This window comes from Corvus cornix, chromosome 1A (assembly GCF_000738735.6).
Source record: "Corvus cornix cornix isolate S_Up_H32 chromosome 1A, ASM73873v5, whole genome shotgun sequence".
Classification (NCBI taxonomy): Eukaryota; Metazoa; Chordata; class Aves; order Passeriformes; family Corvidae; genus Corvus; species Corvus cornix.
The window spans coordinates 23,438,178-23,455,705 of NC_047057.1; the positions used below are offsets into that span (position 1 = coordinate 23,438,178).

General features: G+C 46.1%; 1 protein-coding gene across 1 annotated transcript; it reads left to right on the forward strand.

The window, feature by feature from the left end:
• The first annotated feature begins 352 nt into the window (after positions 1-352).
• LOC109143228 (coiled-coil domain-containing protein 186-like) lies at positions 353-15,471 on the forward strand. Its single transcript, XM_039570702.1, has 11 exons — positions 353-432; positions 635-728; positions 2,255-2,421; positions 2,624-2,717; positions 3,684-3,913; positions 5,581-5,713; positions 6,934-7,216; positions 7,924-8,160; positions 8,895-9,141; positions 14,100-14,145; positions 15,205-15,471. The coding sequence occupies exons 3-7, from the start codon at positions 2,264-2,266 to the stop codon at positions 7,042-7,044; spliced, it is 726 nt and encodes a 241-aa protein (XP_039426636.1). The 5' UTR covers positions 353-432; positions 635-728; positions 2,255-2,263; the 3' UTR covers positions 7,045-7,216; positions 7,924-8,160; positions 8,895-9,141; positions 14,100-14,145; positions 15,205-15,471.
• Positions 15,472-17,528: the final 2,057 nt, after the last annotated feature.

The window sequence follows — 17,528 nt, forward strand, 5'->3', positions numbered from 1 at the left end:
AGGGGCAGTGTCAGTGCTTAGAACTGTGCTCTAGGAAGTCCATGGAGGGATGGGAGAGGCCACTGTAGAAGATGAGGAAGTAACACAGCTTGTGTTCATTTGCTAGTAGAAGCAAAGCTGTGAAGGTACTTGAGATGATTACAGTTCTTTGGGCAGAGATTCCAGTATCTATGGGCAGCTACATGCAGCACGTGAATCCTCCGGCAGCAGCTGACTCTGTACAAAAGCTCACCTGACGACTGTGGATTCTTCCTGTGATTTTACAGTTGCGGGAGATGGAACAAAAGTTTCTTCAGTCAGAGCGTTGTGTTTGTGACTTGAAGATTGCCTTGGATAAGAAGGAAAGAAAGCAACAGCTTCTGCCCAGAAACTGCAGGACCAGCTGTTGGCACACGTGGAGACTGTGAAACGACTGGAAGAACGTGTGCAGCGGTAAGAGAACAACACAGTGGGGCAAGGTGTCTGTTGCTTGCAGGGATTGCCTGAAAACTCCAGGATAGATACATAGCCTTGTTGCATCCCAGCAAATCATTACCGTTTTGAATGATACTCTTGATTTTTATTGTTTTGCACTGTTCTTTTGGAATTGGTGCTCTGGCAGATTTTTATAGTAAGACCTGTATTTCTTTTTAAGCCTTGAAATTGAAAAGACCAGTTTGGAAGGCACTGTCCAGCAACAAAGCGACAGGATTGAAGCCCTGCAGAGAGACCTGCAAGCCACTGCCCCAGTAAGCTGCTCACAAATTTCCCTTTTGGTGACTCCTGAGCCTAGTTACCTGTTTCTATGGGGAAATTTTATGGTGAGGTTTTCCTGGAGACCTGAGGGGAGTTTGATTCCTGCTTTCTCCTGAGTAGAGGCTGCTTGGAAAGCAGCTGAGGACCTACATGGCATTCATAGCAAATGGCCTTTGAATGCCCTTTCTAGTCTGGAATAGAAGCACTGAAGTTTCCCCTGCTTGCCACTGGCACCATGGGGCTGCTCAGCTGGAAGAGGAGGAGGAAGAGTTCATCATTTTCCCAGCTACCCGCTGGTGGCCAGCAGCATTTCTTAGTTGAATTCACTCTGAAGACAGGTGTAGTTATGCAGCAGAAGAAGTAAAGGCACACCTCATATGCTCAGGGAAACCTTTGTGCTCCTGGAGCACCATTTCCCTAGGACTCGGTGCCAAGCTGCAGCAGAAGGTTGCCAATGCAGTTAAAGAGCAACCTACATGGAAAGCTTCACTGGCAGTTAACCATGAGCCACAAGGCTGACGTGGAGAAAGAGAACCTCTACTTACATGAGGAATTGGCTAGGGTTTGAGCAGAGCTATGGAAAGCCTGTCCCCATAGGAATCAAGCTGTGGGTTCTTGTCTCTTTCTATATATCATGAAAAAAGACAACACATTATCCCAGGAGTCAGAAGGAGAGAGACCTAAGGAAGTGATGGTTATATCAGACTTTGATCAGCCTCTGTCCCTCCTCCCTCCACCCCCCACCATGCTGAGGTAGAGCTGCCTCTCTTCAGGGTTTCACCACTTCCAGGTCAGGGGCATGGGGTTCCTCTCGCTGCTCTACATTTGAGATTCTTCCTGGTTTAAGAACGCTCCCTGAGCACCCTGGTGCAATTCCCAACTCCAGAGCAGGTCTGCCGGTGCAGTTCACCTGGGAGCCTTTGCTGAAGTGGTGCTCACCAGGATACAACTGCTGCTGTTCCTCCTGGCCCCAGCACGCTGAGGCAGAGCTGCCTCTCCTCAGGGATCCTCCACTTCCTTCTCAGAGGGTACTGGACACCTCTCTTGGTGCTGCGTTTGAGGTCTCCCCCAATTCAGAAAACTCCCCCGGTGCCATGGTGTGCTCCAGAGCACAGGTCCTCTGGAGCAGTTTTCCTCTGACACTTCCAAGACACCTTCCTTCCTTAGGAATAGAAGCTTCCCAGTTCATGCATTCATGCAGTAGCAAACAAGTGAATACAAAGAGCATCATCACAGGTCCACAAAAGGGTCGGAGGGGCAGTGTCAGTGCTTAGAACTGTGCTCTAGGAAGTCCATGGAGGGATGGGAGAGGCCACTGTAGAAGATGAGGAAGTAACACAGCTTGTGTTCATTTGCTAGTAGAAGCAAAGCTGTGAAGGTACTTGAGATGATTACAGTTCTTTGGGCAGAGATTCCAGTATCTATGGGCAGCTACATGCAGCACGTGAATCCTCCGGCAGCAGCTGACTCTGTACAAAAGCTCACCTGACGACTGTGGATTCTTCCTGTGATTTTACAGTTGCGGGAGATGGAACAAAAGTTTCTTCAGTCAGAGCGTTGTGTTTGTGACTTGAAGATTGCCTTGGATAAGAAGGAAAGAGAAGCAACAGCTTCTGCCCAGAAACTGCAGGACCAGCTGTTGGCACACGTGGAGACTGTGAAACGACTGGAAGAACGTGTGCAGCGGTAAGAGAACAACACAGTGGGGCAAGGTGTCTGTTGCTTGCAGGGATTGCCTGAAAACTCCAGGATAGATACATAGCCTTGTTGCATCCCAGCAAATCATTACCGTTTTGAATGATACTCTTGATTTTTATTGTTTTGCACTGTTCTTTTGGAATTGGTGCTCTGGCAGATTTTTATAGTAAGACCTGTATTTCTTTTTAAGCCTTGAAATTGAAAAGACCAGTTTGGAAGGCACTGTCCAGCAACAAAGCGACAGGATTGAAGCCCTGCAGAGAGACCTGCAAGCCACTGCCCCAGTAAGCTGCTCACAAATTTCCCTTTTGGTGACTCCTGAGCCTAGTTACCTGTTTCTATGGGGAAATTTTATGGTGAGGTTTTCCTGGAGACCTGAGGGGAGTTTGATTCCTGCTTTCTCCTGAGTAGAGGCTGCTTGGAAAGCAGCTGAGGACCTACATGGCATTCATAGCAAATGGCCTTTGAATGCCCTTTCTAGTCTGGAATAGAAGCACTGAAGTTTCCCCTGCTTGCCACTGGCACCATGGGGCTGCTCAGCTGGAAGAGGAGGAGAAAGAGTTCATCATTTTCCCAGCTACCCGCTGGTGGCCAGCAGCATTTCTTAGTTTGAATTCACTCTGAAGACAGGTGTAGTTATGCAGCAGAAGAAGTAAAGGCACACCTCACATGCACAGTGGGAGAAGGCAGTATGGTTGTGCAGGAGTGCTCTCATGGTGTGTAATGTGTTGGCAGGTTCCCAAATCAGGCATTTGCCCAAGGTAGATTTCCATTTTGCAGTGCCTGGGGCTATCTCTGTCCACTGGCCTGCTTTTCTCACTGTTCATGCTTGAAGGGGTTTTGCACCTTCCAGCTGTCATGGCCAGACCTACAGGTCTGGCTTTGTCCTTGGAGGGGGGAGAGTGCTCAGGAAAGAAGTGACTGAAGTTGCAGGTGTGGAGATGGGGAGGAGGTGAGGCATCCTGCTAATGCCTTTGTGGAATCCTGTTCTCCATGCCCTGTCCGACAGAGATAGTGCCCTTTCATTGGTAGCTTTCAATAGCAGTACAAATTTGGGCTTCTTCCTGAGAGAAAAGAATTACTTACCCTGGTGGTAGCTCCAGGGTTCTGCCTTGATTGCTGATGGCAGTGAGGAGGCACAGCCACTTCTCTGAGCCCAGCTGGGCCCTTGAAACTGGGTACATGCAATTGACAGGTGGGGAGAGGTCTCTTGTTCTTTGTGGTGGTTGAAGGTGCACTACCTCCTTCAGGCACAGGCAGCCTCCCAGGACAGACTAGAACACACCAGAGCCAGACATCAGGACTCAGAGAGCAACCAGCTGAAAGACAGAGCTCTCAAATGTACATTGGACAAGCTAAAAAATGCCCAACCAGAGAGTACTTTTCTAAGAGAATCCACGCAGGCTGAAGTGGAACACTACAAAGAGCTGTATCTGCAGGAAAAGAAAAACAGAAAATTCATTGCAAAGAAACTTGAAAGGCAAGTCCATGTTGTTTTGGAGCGGTAATAAGAGACTCCTGTTTTCTCCTTCCTCTTTCTTACGAATTTCTCATCTACATCTGGCCTGCATTATTGCCCTCCTTTGGCCAACAGTGGCTGATGTAGTTGCCAAGCCACCGCCCATGATATTATCAGAAGTCGTGGCAGTCAGGTGAAATACCAGGGGACTGGTAAAAGTGGAACATTGTACCCATCCTTAAAAAGGGTGGAAAGGAGGGCCATGGTAACTGCCAACCTGTCAGCCTCCCCTTTGTGCCTGGGAAGGTCATGGAACAGATCTTCCTCGAAGCTGTGCTGAGGCACACAAAAGACAGGGAAGTGATTTGAGACACCAGCACAGCTTCTCCAAGGGCAAGTGCTGCCTTACCAACCTAGTGGCCTTCTAGGATGGAGTGGCTACGTCAGTGGACAAGGGGAGGGCTACAGATGGCATTTACCTGTAAATATTCTGTAAAGCCTTTCACATGGTCTGCCACCACATCCTTCTTTCTAAATTGGGGAAGAGACAAATTTCATGGGTAAGAAATGGTTTGGACAGTCACATCCAGAGGATAGCGGTCAACAGCTCAGCGTCTCAATGGACATCAGTGACAAATGGTGTCTCTCAGGGGTCTGCACTGGGACCAGTGTTATTTAATATCTTCATTAATGGCATAGACAAAGGGCTCAAGTGCACCCTCAGCAGATTTGCAGGCGACACCAAGCTGAGTGGTGCAGTTGACACACCTGAAGGATGGGATGCCATCCAGAGGGACCTGGACAAGCTCAAGAAGTGGCCTGGTGGGAATGTCATGGGTTCTAACAGGAGCAAGTGCAAGGTGCTGCAGCTGGGTCAGGGCAACCCCCTGTAACAATACAGGCTGGGGGATGAACAGATCCAGAGCGGCCCTGCCAAGAAGGACTTGGGGTGCATGAGAGGCTGGACATGAGCAGGCAAAGTGCCCTCCCAGCCCAGAAAGCCAATTGTATCCTGGGCTGCATCAAAAGCAGCGTGGCCAGCCGGTCAAGGGAGGGGATTCTGTCCCACTGCTCCACTCTGGTGAGACCCCACCTGGAGTGCTGCATCCAGCTCTGGGGCCCCATCACAGGAAGGACATCAACCATGATGACCAGAGAGTTGGAGTACCTCTTCAGTGGGGAAAGGCTGGGAGAATTGGGATTGTTTAGCCTGGAAGAGAGAAGGCTTTGGGGTGACCCAATTGTGGCCTTCCAGTACCTGAAGGGAGCCTACAAGAAGGATGGAGAGAATCCATTCACAAGAGCATATAGTGACAGGACAAGGGGCAATGGCTTTAAATTGAAAGTGAGCAGCTTTGGAGTAGACATTTGGAAGAAATTTGTTACTGTGAGGGTGGGCAGGTACTGGAACAGTTCGCCCAGAGAAGTGGGGGGGGGGGGGGGGGGGTTGTGCGGGGAGGGTGCCCCATCCCTGAGAGTGTTCAAGGCCACGTTGGATGGGGCTCCGAGCAACATCTGGCCTAGTGGAAGGTGTACGTGCCTACAGTGGGAGGGTGTGAACTAGATGATCTTTAAAGTCCCTTGCAACCCAAGCCATTGTATGAGGTCTGTGCTGTTTATGTGAGAGTATGGGAGAAAGGCTGGTTCTTCCTGTGTTTCATTGTTTTCCTAACTAATTTGCTGATTAGGTTGGAAAAGGTTGTGATGACTGATGGGAAGAAACGAAGAGTTATTGAAAAGAAAGAAGAAGATTCCGAGCTTGAAGAAATGAAGAACTTTTATGCGGAAATAACCCATGAAGTTGGTAGATTGAGAACAAAGGTGAGCTCTGCTTAGCTTGGCGTTTGTTTGCTTGGGGTGTTACTTCTTTTGAACCCTGTGTGACACTTCCCCTGTATTTCTTGTCGTGTTGATGCCTTTTTTCCTTGGCTGTATTTTGGATTTGATTGACCTTTCTCAATGATTTTCTACTGTTAGAGAAGGAGGTGACTATAACTAATACTGATGTAGTTGTCATTACGGGTAAAGACGCAATCCTGAAGTGCAAAGCAGCATCTGCAATGGCACAGGAAGGGCAGACTGTCCTGCAGAGGAAGGGCAAGCCAAGAGTGGCAGCAAGGCTGGCAGGGTCCGTGACCTCACGGGCCAGGGAGCCATCCCGCAGGCGCTCACCAAGAGGAGCAGAACAGGTCCGGTGACAGCAGGCAGGGTCAGCCAAGAGTGCAGATCCCCAGGCCGGGCCTTAGGGATGGGCAGTTCTGCCGTCCTACCAGGACATCACACCCATGGGTGAGGGTCAGGGCTGAGAGCAGCGGGCCTCAGCTCAGGCCCGGCTGCAGTGTGAGGCTGTGGCAGCATCACCTAGGCCTGACAGACGGATTCCTCCTCTGGAAGAGAGGAGAGGAACGCTGCTGTTGCTCGCACAGCAAGAAGAACCCTTGAGCCCTGTCTCAGGCACGAGTTCAGCCAGAGGCAGTTGAGACTTTCCTTTTCTGAAGAGTGTTGTTGCTGTGCAGGGTACGATGAGGAGAGGTGACATAGGAGAAGTGCTGTAACTTACTCTTCACAGGTAGCTGTTTCAGCCCATCTTGGCATGGGGACCCAGCAGTATTGTTGCCAGAGATGTTTTTGCGGCTGCTCTGGCTGTTCAGTAGTAGCATGTAACCTTGAAACACTTCTCCGCTCGGCACTCAGATTCGTTGCTAGAGAAGCCGCCTTTCAGAGCTGCGCTTGGCTTTAGAAGGCCTCATTGCAGAATCAGTTACTGCCTTTGCACTGACTCATTTTTAGTCCAGAACGTTACAGTGTTTTTGCATGAAGAACTGCAAAAGGATTCCTCAGGTTCCCATCCTCTCACAAATGATGTGAAGGCTGATCTTGTTGGAAAAGAAGAGCCTAGTTACACTTAGTTTCTGATATTGAGTATGCAGATGATAAATACAGGCTCCATGGAAAACCTCTTCAGCAATTTCAACAGAATTCACTGCCTTTACATCCCTCTGGATTTCCTTTTGTATTTGGAGGTTTTTTTCTGCGTACAGGTTCGTGCACTTTCCCACAAGCTGGACATGGACTCTAGAAGAAGCATGCAGCTCGAAGCAAAAAAATTGGGATTTGTGAGAACAGCTGTCTACCCTGCATGGGAACCATGAAAAACAGGAGAAGAGCAAATGCCAGCTGAAAGAAGAGGTGGCAAAACTCCAACATCACTTGCAGACTAACATGGTGGATCACAACCAAAAACAACCATATAAAAGGGAGGCAGAAGAACGTGCTGGAAAAGAAGGAAGACAAAAACTGCAGGAAGTCAATCTGTTTTTGCAAGTGAGTGACTTTCTGATGTGTGTCTCTATGGAAACTGTGGAGACTTTGGTTGTGGCTATCATTTTTTAAGTGTCTGGCTTTGGGTGCCTGATGCTGTGTGTTAGCGCTGTCCTTGTGCCTGTGCCGAAGGGCAGTGGGAGATGGGAATATGGTTGGGCAGGAGTGCTCTCATGGTGTGTGATGTGCCAGCAGGTCCCTAAATCAGGAGCCTTCCCAAGGTAGATTTCCATTTTGCAGTGCCTGGGGCTATCTCTGTCCACTGGCCTGCTTTTCTCACTGTTCGTGCTTGAAGGGGTTTTGCACCTTCCAGCTGTCATGGCCAGACCTACAGGTCCGGCTTTGTCCTTGGAGGGGGGAGAGTGCTCAGGAAAGAAGTGACTGAAGTTGCAGGTGTGGAGATGGGGAGGAGGTGAGGCATCCTGCTAATGCCTTTGTGGAATCCTGTTCTCCATGCCCTGTCCGACAGAGATAGTGCCCTTTCATTGGTAGCTTTCAATAGCAGTACAAATTTGGGCTTCTTCCTGAGAGAAAAGAATTACTTACCCTGGTGGTAGCTCCAGGGTTCTGCCTTGATTGCTGATGGCAGTGAGGAGGCACAGCCACTTCTCTGAGCCCAGCTGGGCCCTTGAAACTGGGTACATGCAATTGACAGGTGGGGAGAGGTCTCTTGTTCTTTGTGGTGGTTGAAGGTGCACTACCTCCTTCAGGCACAGGCAGCCTCCCAGGACAGACTAGAACACATCAGAGCCAGTCATCATGCTTCACTGAGAAACCAGCTAAAAGACAGAATTAGAGATCTTGAATGTGAATTGGACAAGATAAAAAAATGCCCAACCAGAGAGTACTTTTCCAAAAGAATGTGCACAGGCAGAAGTGGAAAAGTACAAGGACCTGTACCTGGAGGAAGTGAAAACTAGACGATGCCTAGCAAAGAAACTGGAAAGGTAAGTCTGTGCTTTTTTTGGACTGCTAATAAGAGACTCCTTTTTCCTCATGCATATTTCTTGCTAATTCTTCTTCTGCACCTGGCCGGCATTATGTGTGAAAGCCTATGATGGCATGTTTTCTGGGGAAAAGTATCTTAAGACCCTTCCCATTCAGCAGGCCTTCATTTCTCTTTAATGTTTCAGCAGAAATACCACTGCTCATGGCATTAACAGGATACTTTTCACGTCGATGCTGTTTTAACTGGCAGCTTTTTTTGCCAGTCTCTATAATCTCATCCTCTGTAGAACAGAAAAAATGAATTTCGTGTCCTTTATCGAATAAGGGTAGACCTCTTAGAGAACAGATTTCTGTTCTGTGAAAAAAAAATAGAAATTATATTTTTAGGCTCACAAGGCTCTGAGCTTTGAGCTTTCCTTGGGAAGGGGGGGCCAGCCCAGACTTATTAGGGATGTGATGTACCTTCCAGAAGAAGCTGTGTAAACACATGGCTTTCACAGAAGGCTTTCAGGCCCTCATGCTGAGCAGTCCTAAGCATGGGTAACACTCACTGCTCCTTGTACCTTGTGTGACTTCTTAGAAACAGGCCCTCCAAACAAGCTCAGGTCAAATGATGTGCTATTTTGGGAGGCTCTTAAATCTCAGAAGTCCAATAATAGTGAAGAGTTGGAGGGTAACTTTGGGCAAGTCCTACTACCAAAGGTAACCCTTTGTGTGCTTCCAAATGTTTCAGAGCTAATGAGAGACTTGAAGAAGCCAACGCTAAGCTCCTCCGGGAGCGCCATAAAAGCAAATCTTTAATCACAAGCAGCATTGTTAGCGGAGGTCTGGCTGCAACTCCAGTTCTGTATTCAACTGCACTCGGACATCTTGGCAACAATTTGGGACTGAACAGAAGTCTCAGTCTAGGAGGAAGCTTCCTAAGGCAAAGTGAGAACACATTATCCTCAAGAAACAGGGTTGCAGCCTTTGTGGCCAAGGTAAGCAGTTTGAAATACTGTTCTCAACTGCTGCTAAAGAGTAGCTGTATGCAAGGTTCTCCTTTTTAGTCTGAAGTTAGAATCCATTTATTGTTCCATGCCATCTTGTCTATAGGCCAAAGCAACTGCTAATCCTCAGAACAGCGCACAGCTGTGCGTTGTAAGGCTGAAGACTTTTGGTCATCAGGGTTGTAAAAAATTTCAAGAGGGTCAAAGGCCATAAAGTATTTAAGTCAAAGCAATGAACTGTGTCATGACATTCTTTTACAAGAGAAACTGTGACAAGGAATACTGGTGCATAGAGAGTTCCCAGCTAAGCTCAGCATGAAATTCCAATGTATGGTTTTGCTAACCTGCTGTTTAAAATGGCTAACATCACGTTGAGTGACAAATCCAATCAGACATCTCTGAGACACCATTTTTCTTCTTCCTTGATCTTGACTCCAGCAGTTTCTTCAGAGAACTTGCTTTAGTATGTTGATACCAACAAAAGGATGCTTCCAAATAGGATGATATGACTGGGATGGCATAACTTTGCTCTTTATATTTCAGTGCAGGACACATACTACACATAGGAGACATTTGTTCTTGTAGTTCCTGCCATGTGTTATTTCATGAAACAGTAAAATTACCTACTCCTTGGCAAGTGTTCACAGCTTTCTGATTTTGCAGCAGTGCTGCAGCCTCTGCAATACCTCTGGTCCAAGTATGCCCTGTAATTAGCCGTCAGCGTTATAGCACATCCCTCACAGAATGCTGAACATTATACCATGAGATGTGAAAACCCCACACCAATAGTTGTAATCAGTGGGAGACCCACTTAACGTGGGATTAAGGCATGGCCAAGCTTCTCTGTTGAGTCATTGTATTTTGTTGTCAAGGGAATATGAGAAGTATTTGTTCACTTTTAAGTCCATCTCAGTTTGGTGGTCCCCTCTTGCTGGAAAGAACCCATTTAAACCATGTGTCTACATACAGCACCTGTTTTAAGAAAAGAAAGTCAAGAGAACAAAAGGGACCAAAGCAGCGTAGGAAATGCATAGCTGTGGCAGTTACAGAGATGAACTTCTCTATGTAGCTGTGAACACTCTTTTGAGAGCAGAGGGGTGGACAGGCATTACTGGGAGAACTCTTGATGTCATTAGTACTGTAGCATCTGCAGGGGCTATTCTGCATGCAAGCACTAGAAAGGAAGGAAAATTCAGGGACCCACTGGAAAATGGAAATAAAGAGGAGACCAGGAGGGGTAGGGAGCACAGAACAAGAGAGGGAAAGAAAGGACAGAGAGAGATGGGAGCACGATGTTAAGAAAAAGGCAAAAGAGGAAACTATTACAGATGGTGGTGGGGTCAGTGGCTCTGACCCAGGAAGAGGTGACCGGTCCAGAGAGATGGTCCCGAAAGGAATCACCTTCCTGAGGCCCAGTGTCTTCCCTCAGCTGCTGGCAGGAGGGCCCTTGCAGAGGCTGTCAGCCCTTTAGTGATTGTCAGCTCGTGAGTCCAGCTCAGCTCTGCAGGGCAGCCTCCAGGCCAAGCCAGACCAGAGAGAGAGACGAGAGGCTCGTGTGGCTGGTTCCGCAGGAAGGGAGCTTTATTGTTGGTCCCCTCCGGCAAAGGGGAAAGCCAGGGACGAGAGCTCTCTCTATCCCACAGGGGCAGAGGGCTTAGCTTTTATAGGGATGCAGGGGATGGGTGAGGACCAATGGGTTATGAAGGATCTGCATAGGGTCTCCTAAAGGATTGTGGGTCTGTCTTTTCTTGCTGTGACCAAAGAAGTGGTTGCCTTTCCAGGGAGTCCTGCTGGGCATTTGTGAAATCTTTTATCTCAGCAGAGATCCCTCCAGGGCAGGGGCTGGGCATGCCCCACAGGAAACCATTCCTCTTCTAGGCAAAAAAGCTGCCTTAGGTTAAAAGGAAAGGCTTCACAGTTGTGCCTTTTTTGGAGAAGAATGAGGAAAACAGTGAAGGGAAGGAAAGTGGGAATACTTACTGCTTCTTAAAACTGAATGACAGCAACAGTTTTCAGGCAGTACTTTCCATTTTCATTTTCCAGAAGACATTGGAACTCTCTGTGAATCTCAAAGTTTTGTCAGTATCAAGACAGACACCCTCAAGGGTTTACTGCCTTCCATTAAGTGTATTACAGAAATTAAATATCTCTCCAGGCTATTTCATGGCTCATTGTTTTATACAGCCTCTAATAAATGTATAGTTCAAATTGCTATATAGGCTTCTTCAGTGTTTTGTGAAAAATGCTTCCAAACCCCCTTGTGAAAAATATTTGAGCTGATTCCAAGACAAGTCTGCACTAGATCTGAGAATGGTGATACTCTTCCCACTCAGTGTCCTGACTTCAGTAGCACCCATAGAGTTTCTGTCCAGAGCATGTGTGTCTCACAGCTTTGAGCATACTCTCAAGGAAGTTGTTGAACAGTTATGTATGACATTTTCCCAGTCCTCAATTACTGATGTCCAGAGGGGATTTGCTTCTTCATTTTGGGGCTTTCTTCTATACCAACATTTTTCCTTCCTAGTGCAGTTTTGTTGGTAAGACTTAGTCCCCTGACGTTCTCTCTGCTCTTGATTACAACCTATGGAGACTTCTGGTTTGTTGTCATCAGAGGAGCAGAGGATAATTCACTCTCACTATACACAGTTTGTCTTCTTGGGATTCCCTTTGAACTTTAATACCGTATCAAACTCTGAAGTCTTCTTCCTAGAATAAGGGTGAGTCAAACAACTGCTATATCCACAGAAAACTTACCTACATCTTACCATTTCAACCAGGTACTCTTCAAGAGAAAGCTGGAAATCTCAGCATGCCAGATTGCTCTCAATTAAAGCAGAAGGCTGCTGTCTGGGACTCAGATTTCCTGCTGTCAATTTATCCTCCCTCTTACTAAACTGAGCCACACATTCTGTTGTGATACATCTTTCTGAAATCACCAGTTAGGGAACGGAGACTAATTGTCACAGCATCGCCTGTAGCCTCAAGTACCTCAATGTTCAGTGTATTCAGGAAAGTCTTAAGACCTGTCTTCCCTCTCCAAGTCATAAATAGGAAGTACTGTTAGTGGTCTGTGTACCAGAATTTGGAAGCTGGAGCCTTAGTGCGTAGCCCAAGGCAGGGAATGTCTGTCTGCTGCAAATGTTGCAAGAATATTTAGGGACTCAAGGCCAGTTGTTATATTTACAAACTGTCAAGCTTCAATCCTAACAGCTGTGCCAAAGGCTGCTGCAAATGTATGTCTTGACACAGAAGAGAATAGTGAACTCTGCTGCCTGCAACCAGCGTGAATGGGTGGATTTATGAAACCAGTTTCCCTACATGATGTGAGAAAGGGAATGTCGGCTCCCTACGCTCTCTCTCAATTTCTGTTCCTTTTCTGGTTTCATTTTCCAACTGCCCTCTTGTATTTTAGGGGCCTTTCTGTTGTGAGCTTTTTTCCCTTGCCTCATGCACGTGTAGGCCATGTTCTTGTGTCTCCCTGAAGACCTTTAAACTTAAGGCTGTTTTTCTTTCTTCTTCAGCTCCTTAATCAAAGTTCTTCTCTCTCTCCTCTGCAGCCACATACATGACAAGGTTTGTAGCCCGTACTGTTTAACCTTGGGTGCTACTGGAAGTGGTTTGTCTATTTATGCTGTTAGGTTTTGATCCAAACTGATGCATTCTTATTCAAACTGATGCATTCACATTGGCCTAAAGCTGGTGAGTGAAAGAGTGACTGCTGCTGAGTACTTCTGTGCTTTATGCATTTGTGAAGTCACGGCTTCTGTGGTACTTCAGCTTGTGTAAGGTGGCACCGTATGTATGGATTTCATCTGTTCTACGGGAACTTGGTTAAACTAGAGGAGAAGGCTCTTTACCCCCCTTGCCTTTCTGACAGTCAGAAAGTTCTGGGTAGCAACAGCAGTTGTGTGTGGAGTGGCAGTACTGCTCTGAAGTTGAGTTCCTAGACTCTGAGTATCATCTCATGGAGTCTTAGAGGATCCAACTTACTCTGTGCTCAAGAAGCTGTGTGGGTAAGTAGTAAGCCAACATCACTTTGTGAAACAGAATTACTGAGATGGTGACTGCTGCAAGTGACCCAGTATGGTACTGCCTGAAGAGCTAAGCACTGAGAGGTACCTGCTGAGGAGGTTTAGGCTGTGATGCCTTCTCCAGAGGGCTGGGGGGCAGGAGAGCAGTGGAGAAACTGTCAGAGTCCTCAAAGGTGTATTTTCATTCAAAGGCCTTTTCATTCCTTTCCAGAGAAATCCATGTGGTGGCTTTATTTCCACCTATTTCTTTTTCCTTGGGTGGGGATGAGAATCACAAAAAGGTTCCTGGAATAAATAAGAGGCAAACAAGACCTTTTTCTTCTCTTCATTCATCCGCACGTGTTGCGGAGGGTCCTGTGGACCTTCTGGTCATTGTGAAGGCTTCATAAACCAGGGAAAGTGCTTGCTTCCAGCACCTCCACTACTACGGCTGTGCTTAGGATTAGTCCTGCTTTAGGTTGTCTTTTGGTCTAGGCTTGAGATTTCCTGCTTCCTTCTGCTACCAGTGTCTCATTTCATGTTCTAGGGCTTCTCTTCTCCCCAGGATTTTACTGCTGCCTGTCCACGCTTCAAAAACCCTTGAGGCTTGGGGGCATTTGTTCTTTTGGCACCACTGGGAAGAGCTTGGCTCCATCTCTTTTACTCCACCCATCAGGTAGTTAATACACACAGACAAGGTCGCCTGAGCTTTGTCTGCTCCAGGAGAGAAACAGTCACAGCTCTCTCAGCCTTTCCACATAGCTCATGTGGTCCAAGGCCTTTGGCATCTTCTCGGCCATCACAGACCATCATCTCCATTTGGGATGCTATTTTTAGGTTTTATCACATTCTCTGTGGGGTGCAAGAATGTTTCAGGAGTTTTAGCAGTAACATTTGGGTCGTATTATATCTTAACTGTATATTCATGTATAATTCTAGGTACAACAGGAACTGGATGAAAAAATCACTAAGGAACTCAAAGAAGGTAATGTGTCATTACATTAGGAATGTTCTTAAGGAAAAAGGTGACTGTTTCTAAGTCTCGACAGCTTTCAAGCCATTATTTTCAACTTCCTCTGCAAGGCACTGAGATTTTGTTCTGCTAGCTTTCTAGTTTAGACTTGAGTGGGAAAAATTCCTGCTTCCCAAAATATTGCATAGAATGTTATGCACTTGCCTAGAAAAAACCAAGCAAAAAGAAAATTCACCCACTGCCCCACACAGAAACACTTGGCTTAAGATGAAGTTGCCCTTTGCTAGAGCTCATCTCCAGAAAAAACATCAAAGAAGCCCCCAGATTTTTAGAGCTCTTTATAGACTTCAGCCATCCCTTCTTCCCTGTACATGAACTGCATTCAGTACTAAACCATACCAAACACATTCTCTGCTGTTAGATCTAGATTTTTCCTGCTATGATGCATGGCTTGTCTTTGTAGCTTAAGTGTTGCAGTGTTGTTTTGAATAAGTAAGAAGAACATGATCAGGGACCAAAGACAGCCTTTCTTTAGGAAGAGATTGTTCAGTAGTGTTTAGGCAAGCACGAGTTCAATGCTTGCAACACGGAGCATAAAATGCGCTCTATAATTTGAGGCCAGGCGTCCAAAGAGGAAATCCACCTGTTTCATGATAGTTGGTCCTCCAGAGTCACTGCTTTGCAGGGACTGCAGCTATGTAGGAGTAGTGTTCCAATAAAGCACTGCTTTCAACGTTTAAGGAAAGCAAAGACTTCAGCTTGAAGAGCTCTGGAGGGGCTATGTTAAGAAGCACTGTTAAGGGCCACTGGAGTCATGTGTGGAGAGTCCTGGAAGATGTTTGGTGTGTAGCCTCCGGAATGTCTGTCACTGAGTTTAGAAATGCTGTTGACTGATAAGCAAATGTGCACAAAATGTGTTCCTTCCTTTGTGCCCAGCTCTTCCCTTGTTATGTGTCCTTGGAAATTTTAAAGTCTCGTTCAGGATTGCAGACTATTGACTTAAGTCAAATCTTCTTATAGTGCCTGTTTGCTGTAAAAGTAACATAAGGAACCTTTTCTCCTTTCCCCCAGCCACTGCTGAACTGGAAACTGGATGTGCTGGATTCCAAAAAGCCTTCATGTGGACCAGGATCCCCTTAGCAGAGCAATAGAGGAATACCGTGATGTTTTAACCAAAAACTACATGATTTGAATGAAATGCTGTGGAAAGGCTCTGGACATACTTTTTGCTTTATAGAGCATCTGTGGTTTCCCTTCTCCCCACTTCAGATGTGAAAACTTGTTTATTTTAGTCGGAATATAAACTCTATTAAATGGGTGTCAAGCCCAGTACACTCATCCGTTGGGGTTTTTTCTGCATAGCTGGCTTCTTTTGCACTCAGAGTAAGAACTACTCCTGGGACCCAACAGCACTGGTCAACAATAGCAAAAACACCTCTGTATTATCATCACTGCATTCAGAACAAATCCAAAACACAACCCCCTACCAGTCACTGTGAAGAAAATTAACTCTACCACAGCCCAAAACAGCACACTAACACACTGATGTTTTGGTTGTTGCTGAGCAGTGCTTACCGGAAATCAGGGAGTTTTCAATTTCTCATGCTCTGCCAGTGGCAAGCTGCACAAAAAGCTGGGAGGAGACATAGGTGGGACAGCTTATGCAAACTGGCCAACTGGATAGTCCACACCATAGAAACTGGGTGGAGTTAGACAGGATGGGCAGTCAGTGGGGGGTGAACACCTGTATTGTGGATCACCTGTTTCTTATGGGTTTTATTTTTTCTTTTTTTTTTTAATTACAATTCTTATTTTTTTGTTTGTATCAATTATGAAACTGTTCTTATCTGAACTCAGAAGTCAGGGGGTTTTTGTTACTTTTTTCGCTCCCTGTCCCGCTGGGGCGGGGAGGGTGGTGGTGTGTGCGTGGGTGGTAGCGATCACACAGCTGTGTAGTACCTCAGTTCGTGTCGGGTTAAGCCACAACATTTGGGAATTGAAATAAGTTCTCAGTGTATTGCAGTCCTACTGTCAACAGACATTTCTCACTTTCTTATGGTCTATAATTTCCAAGTAGTTTAATAAAAAGAAGGGAAACAAAGGTCTTACTTGGCATTTTTCTCAACTAAAATGTAACCAAACCTAACAAATCCAATTGCAACCTACCTGACTCCACAGTAACAAGAGTTCATTTCCATGATAATTGTATATTGGTAGCCCAAAAAGTGTGAGCCGGTGAATTTGTGTGGTTCTGAATATGCTAGTAAGCCTCTTCTGAATCACAGTATCAAAGAATATTCTGAGTTGGAAGGGACCCACAAGGCTGGATCATCAAGTCCAACTCTTAAGTGAACGGCCCATACAGGGACTGAACCCATAACCTTGGTGTTATTAGCACCATTCTCTGACCAGCTGAGCCAATCTCATACAGTAAAGCTTTTACTGTATTGAAAAGAAAATACCATTTCTTGTTCATCACTTAGAGGAAGCCAAAAGAAATCCCTTCTACATTCTGAGCAGAAAGCTAGCTGTTAATCCTACTGTGTGCATGGGATATGGTGCATCAGGCTGGACTGGGACCAAGTAAAACTGCCCCCACTTGACTCAGCGTAGCCAATGACTCTAGAAGGCTCCAGAGGCGGCACAGCAGAAGCTTCCCCACAGTTGCAGCTTTCCGCTTAGAGCAAAAGCTGCTGAAGTCACTGCAGGATGTGTGTTAACTAATCCATGCCCTTCAAAGCCTCTGAGTCGGCACTGCCAAGACATGCAGTCGTCCCAGACAGCTTTTCTAAGTTGTACCACTCCTTCTATAAATACAGCAGTTGCAAAGCAGGTGTACTGAACCAGATACTTAGCAGCATATTGTTATCAGCCCAAGTCTTTACTGACACTTTTCCTTCCCGTAGACAAAATACATCAGGTGGTCTAATAGGGAAATTAGCCATATTGGCAAAGGGGAATTTCAGACTGCCATTTTAATACCTCAGCTGTACAAAGATTGTGAGCTCAATTATCCAGTTACAGTGAATCATGTTGAAGGAAAGGATACCTTTAGCAGACTAACCCAAATACCAATGCTTATGCAACACTTAAGTCACACTTAAGCCCTATTTGGAAATCTTCCTGTGATACACGAGTTTTGTAATGAAACAAGAATTTGGGAACAGGAATGAAACATTTCATGCACACAAGAAAAGAAACAGCTGTTATTAGATGACACTGAGAAAACTACAGATAAGCAGAGAACACTGAGCAGAAAAGGCAACAGAATAGGAAATACAAAAAGTAAAAAAAAAACCCCAAACCTAAATCCAAAAAGGAACTATAAAAATAAAAATAGAAATGGATCAAAAAACTAAAAACAAACACTTTGATATCTTCAACAGCACCCTGAT

Bases quoted from the DNA above. Each gene is read 5' to 3' on its own strand.
- LOC109143228 (XM_039570702.1), top strand. From the start codon at position 2,264: ATGGAACAAAAGTTTCTTCAGTCAGAGCGTTGTGTTTGTGACTTGAAG. The intron at 2,422-2,623 runs GTAAGAGAACAA...TTTCTTTTTAAG, and splicing joins CTGGAAGAACGTGTGCAGCG to CCTTGAAATTGAAAAGACCA. The intron at 2,718-3,683 runs GTAAGCTGCTCA...TACCTCCTTCAG, and splicing joins ACCTGCAAGCCACTGCCCCA to GCACAGGCAGCCTCCCAGGA.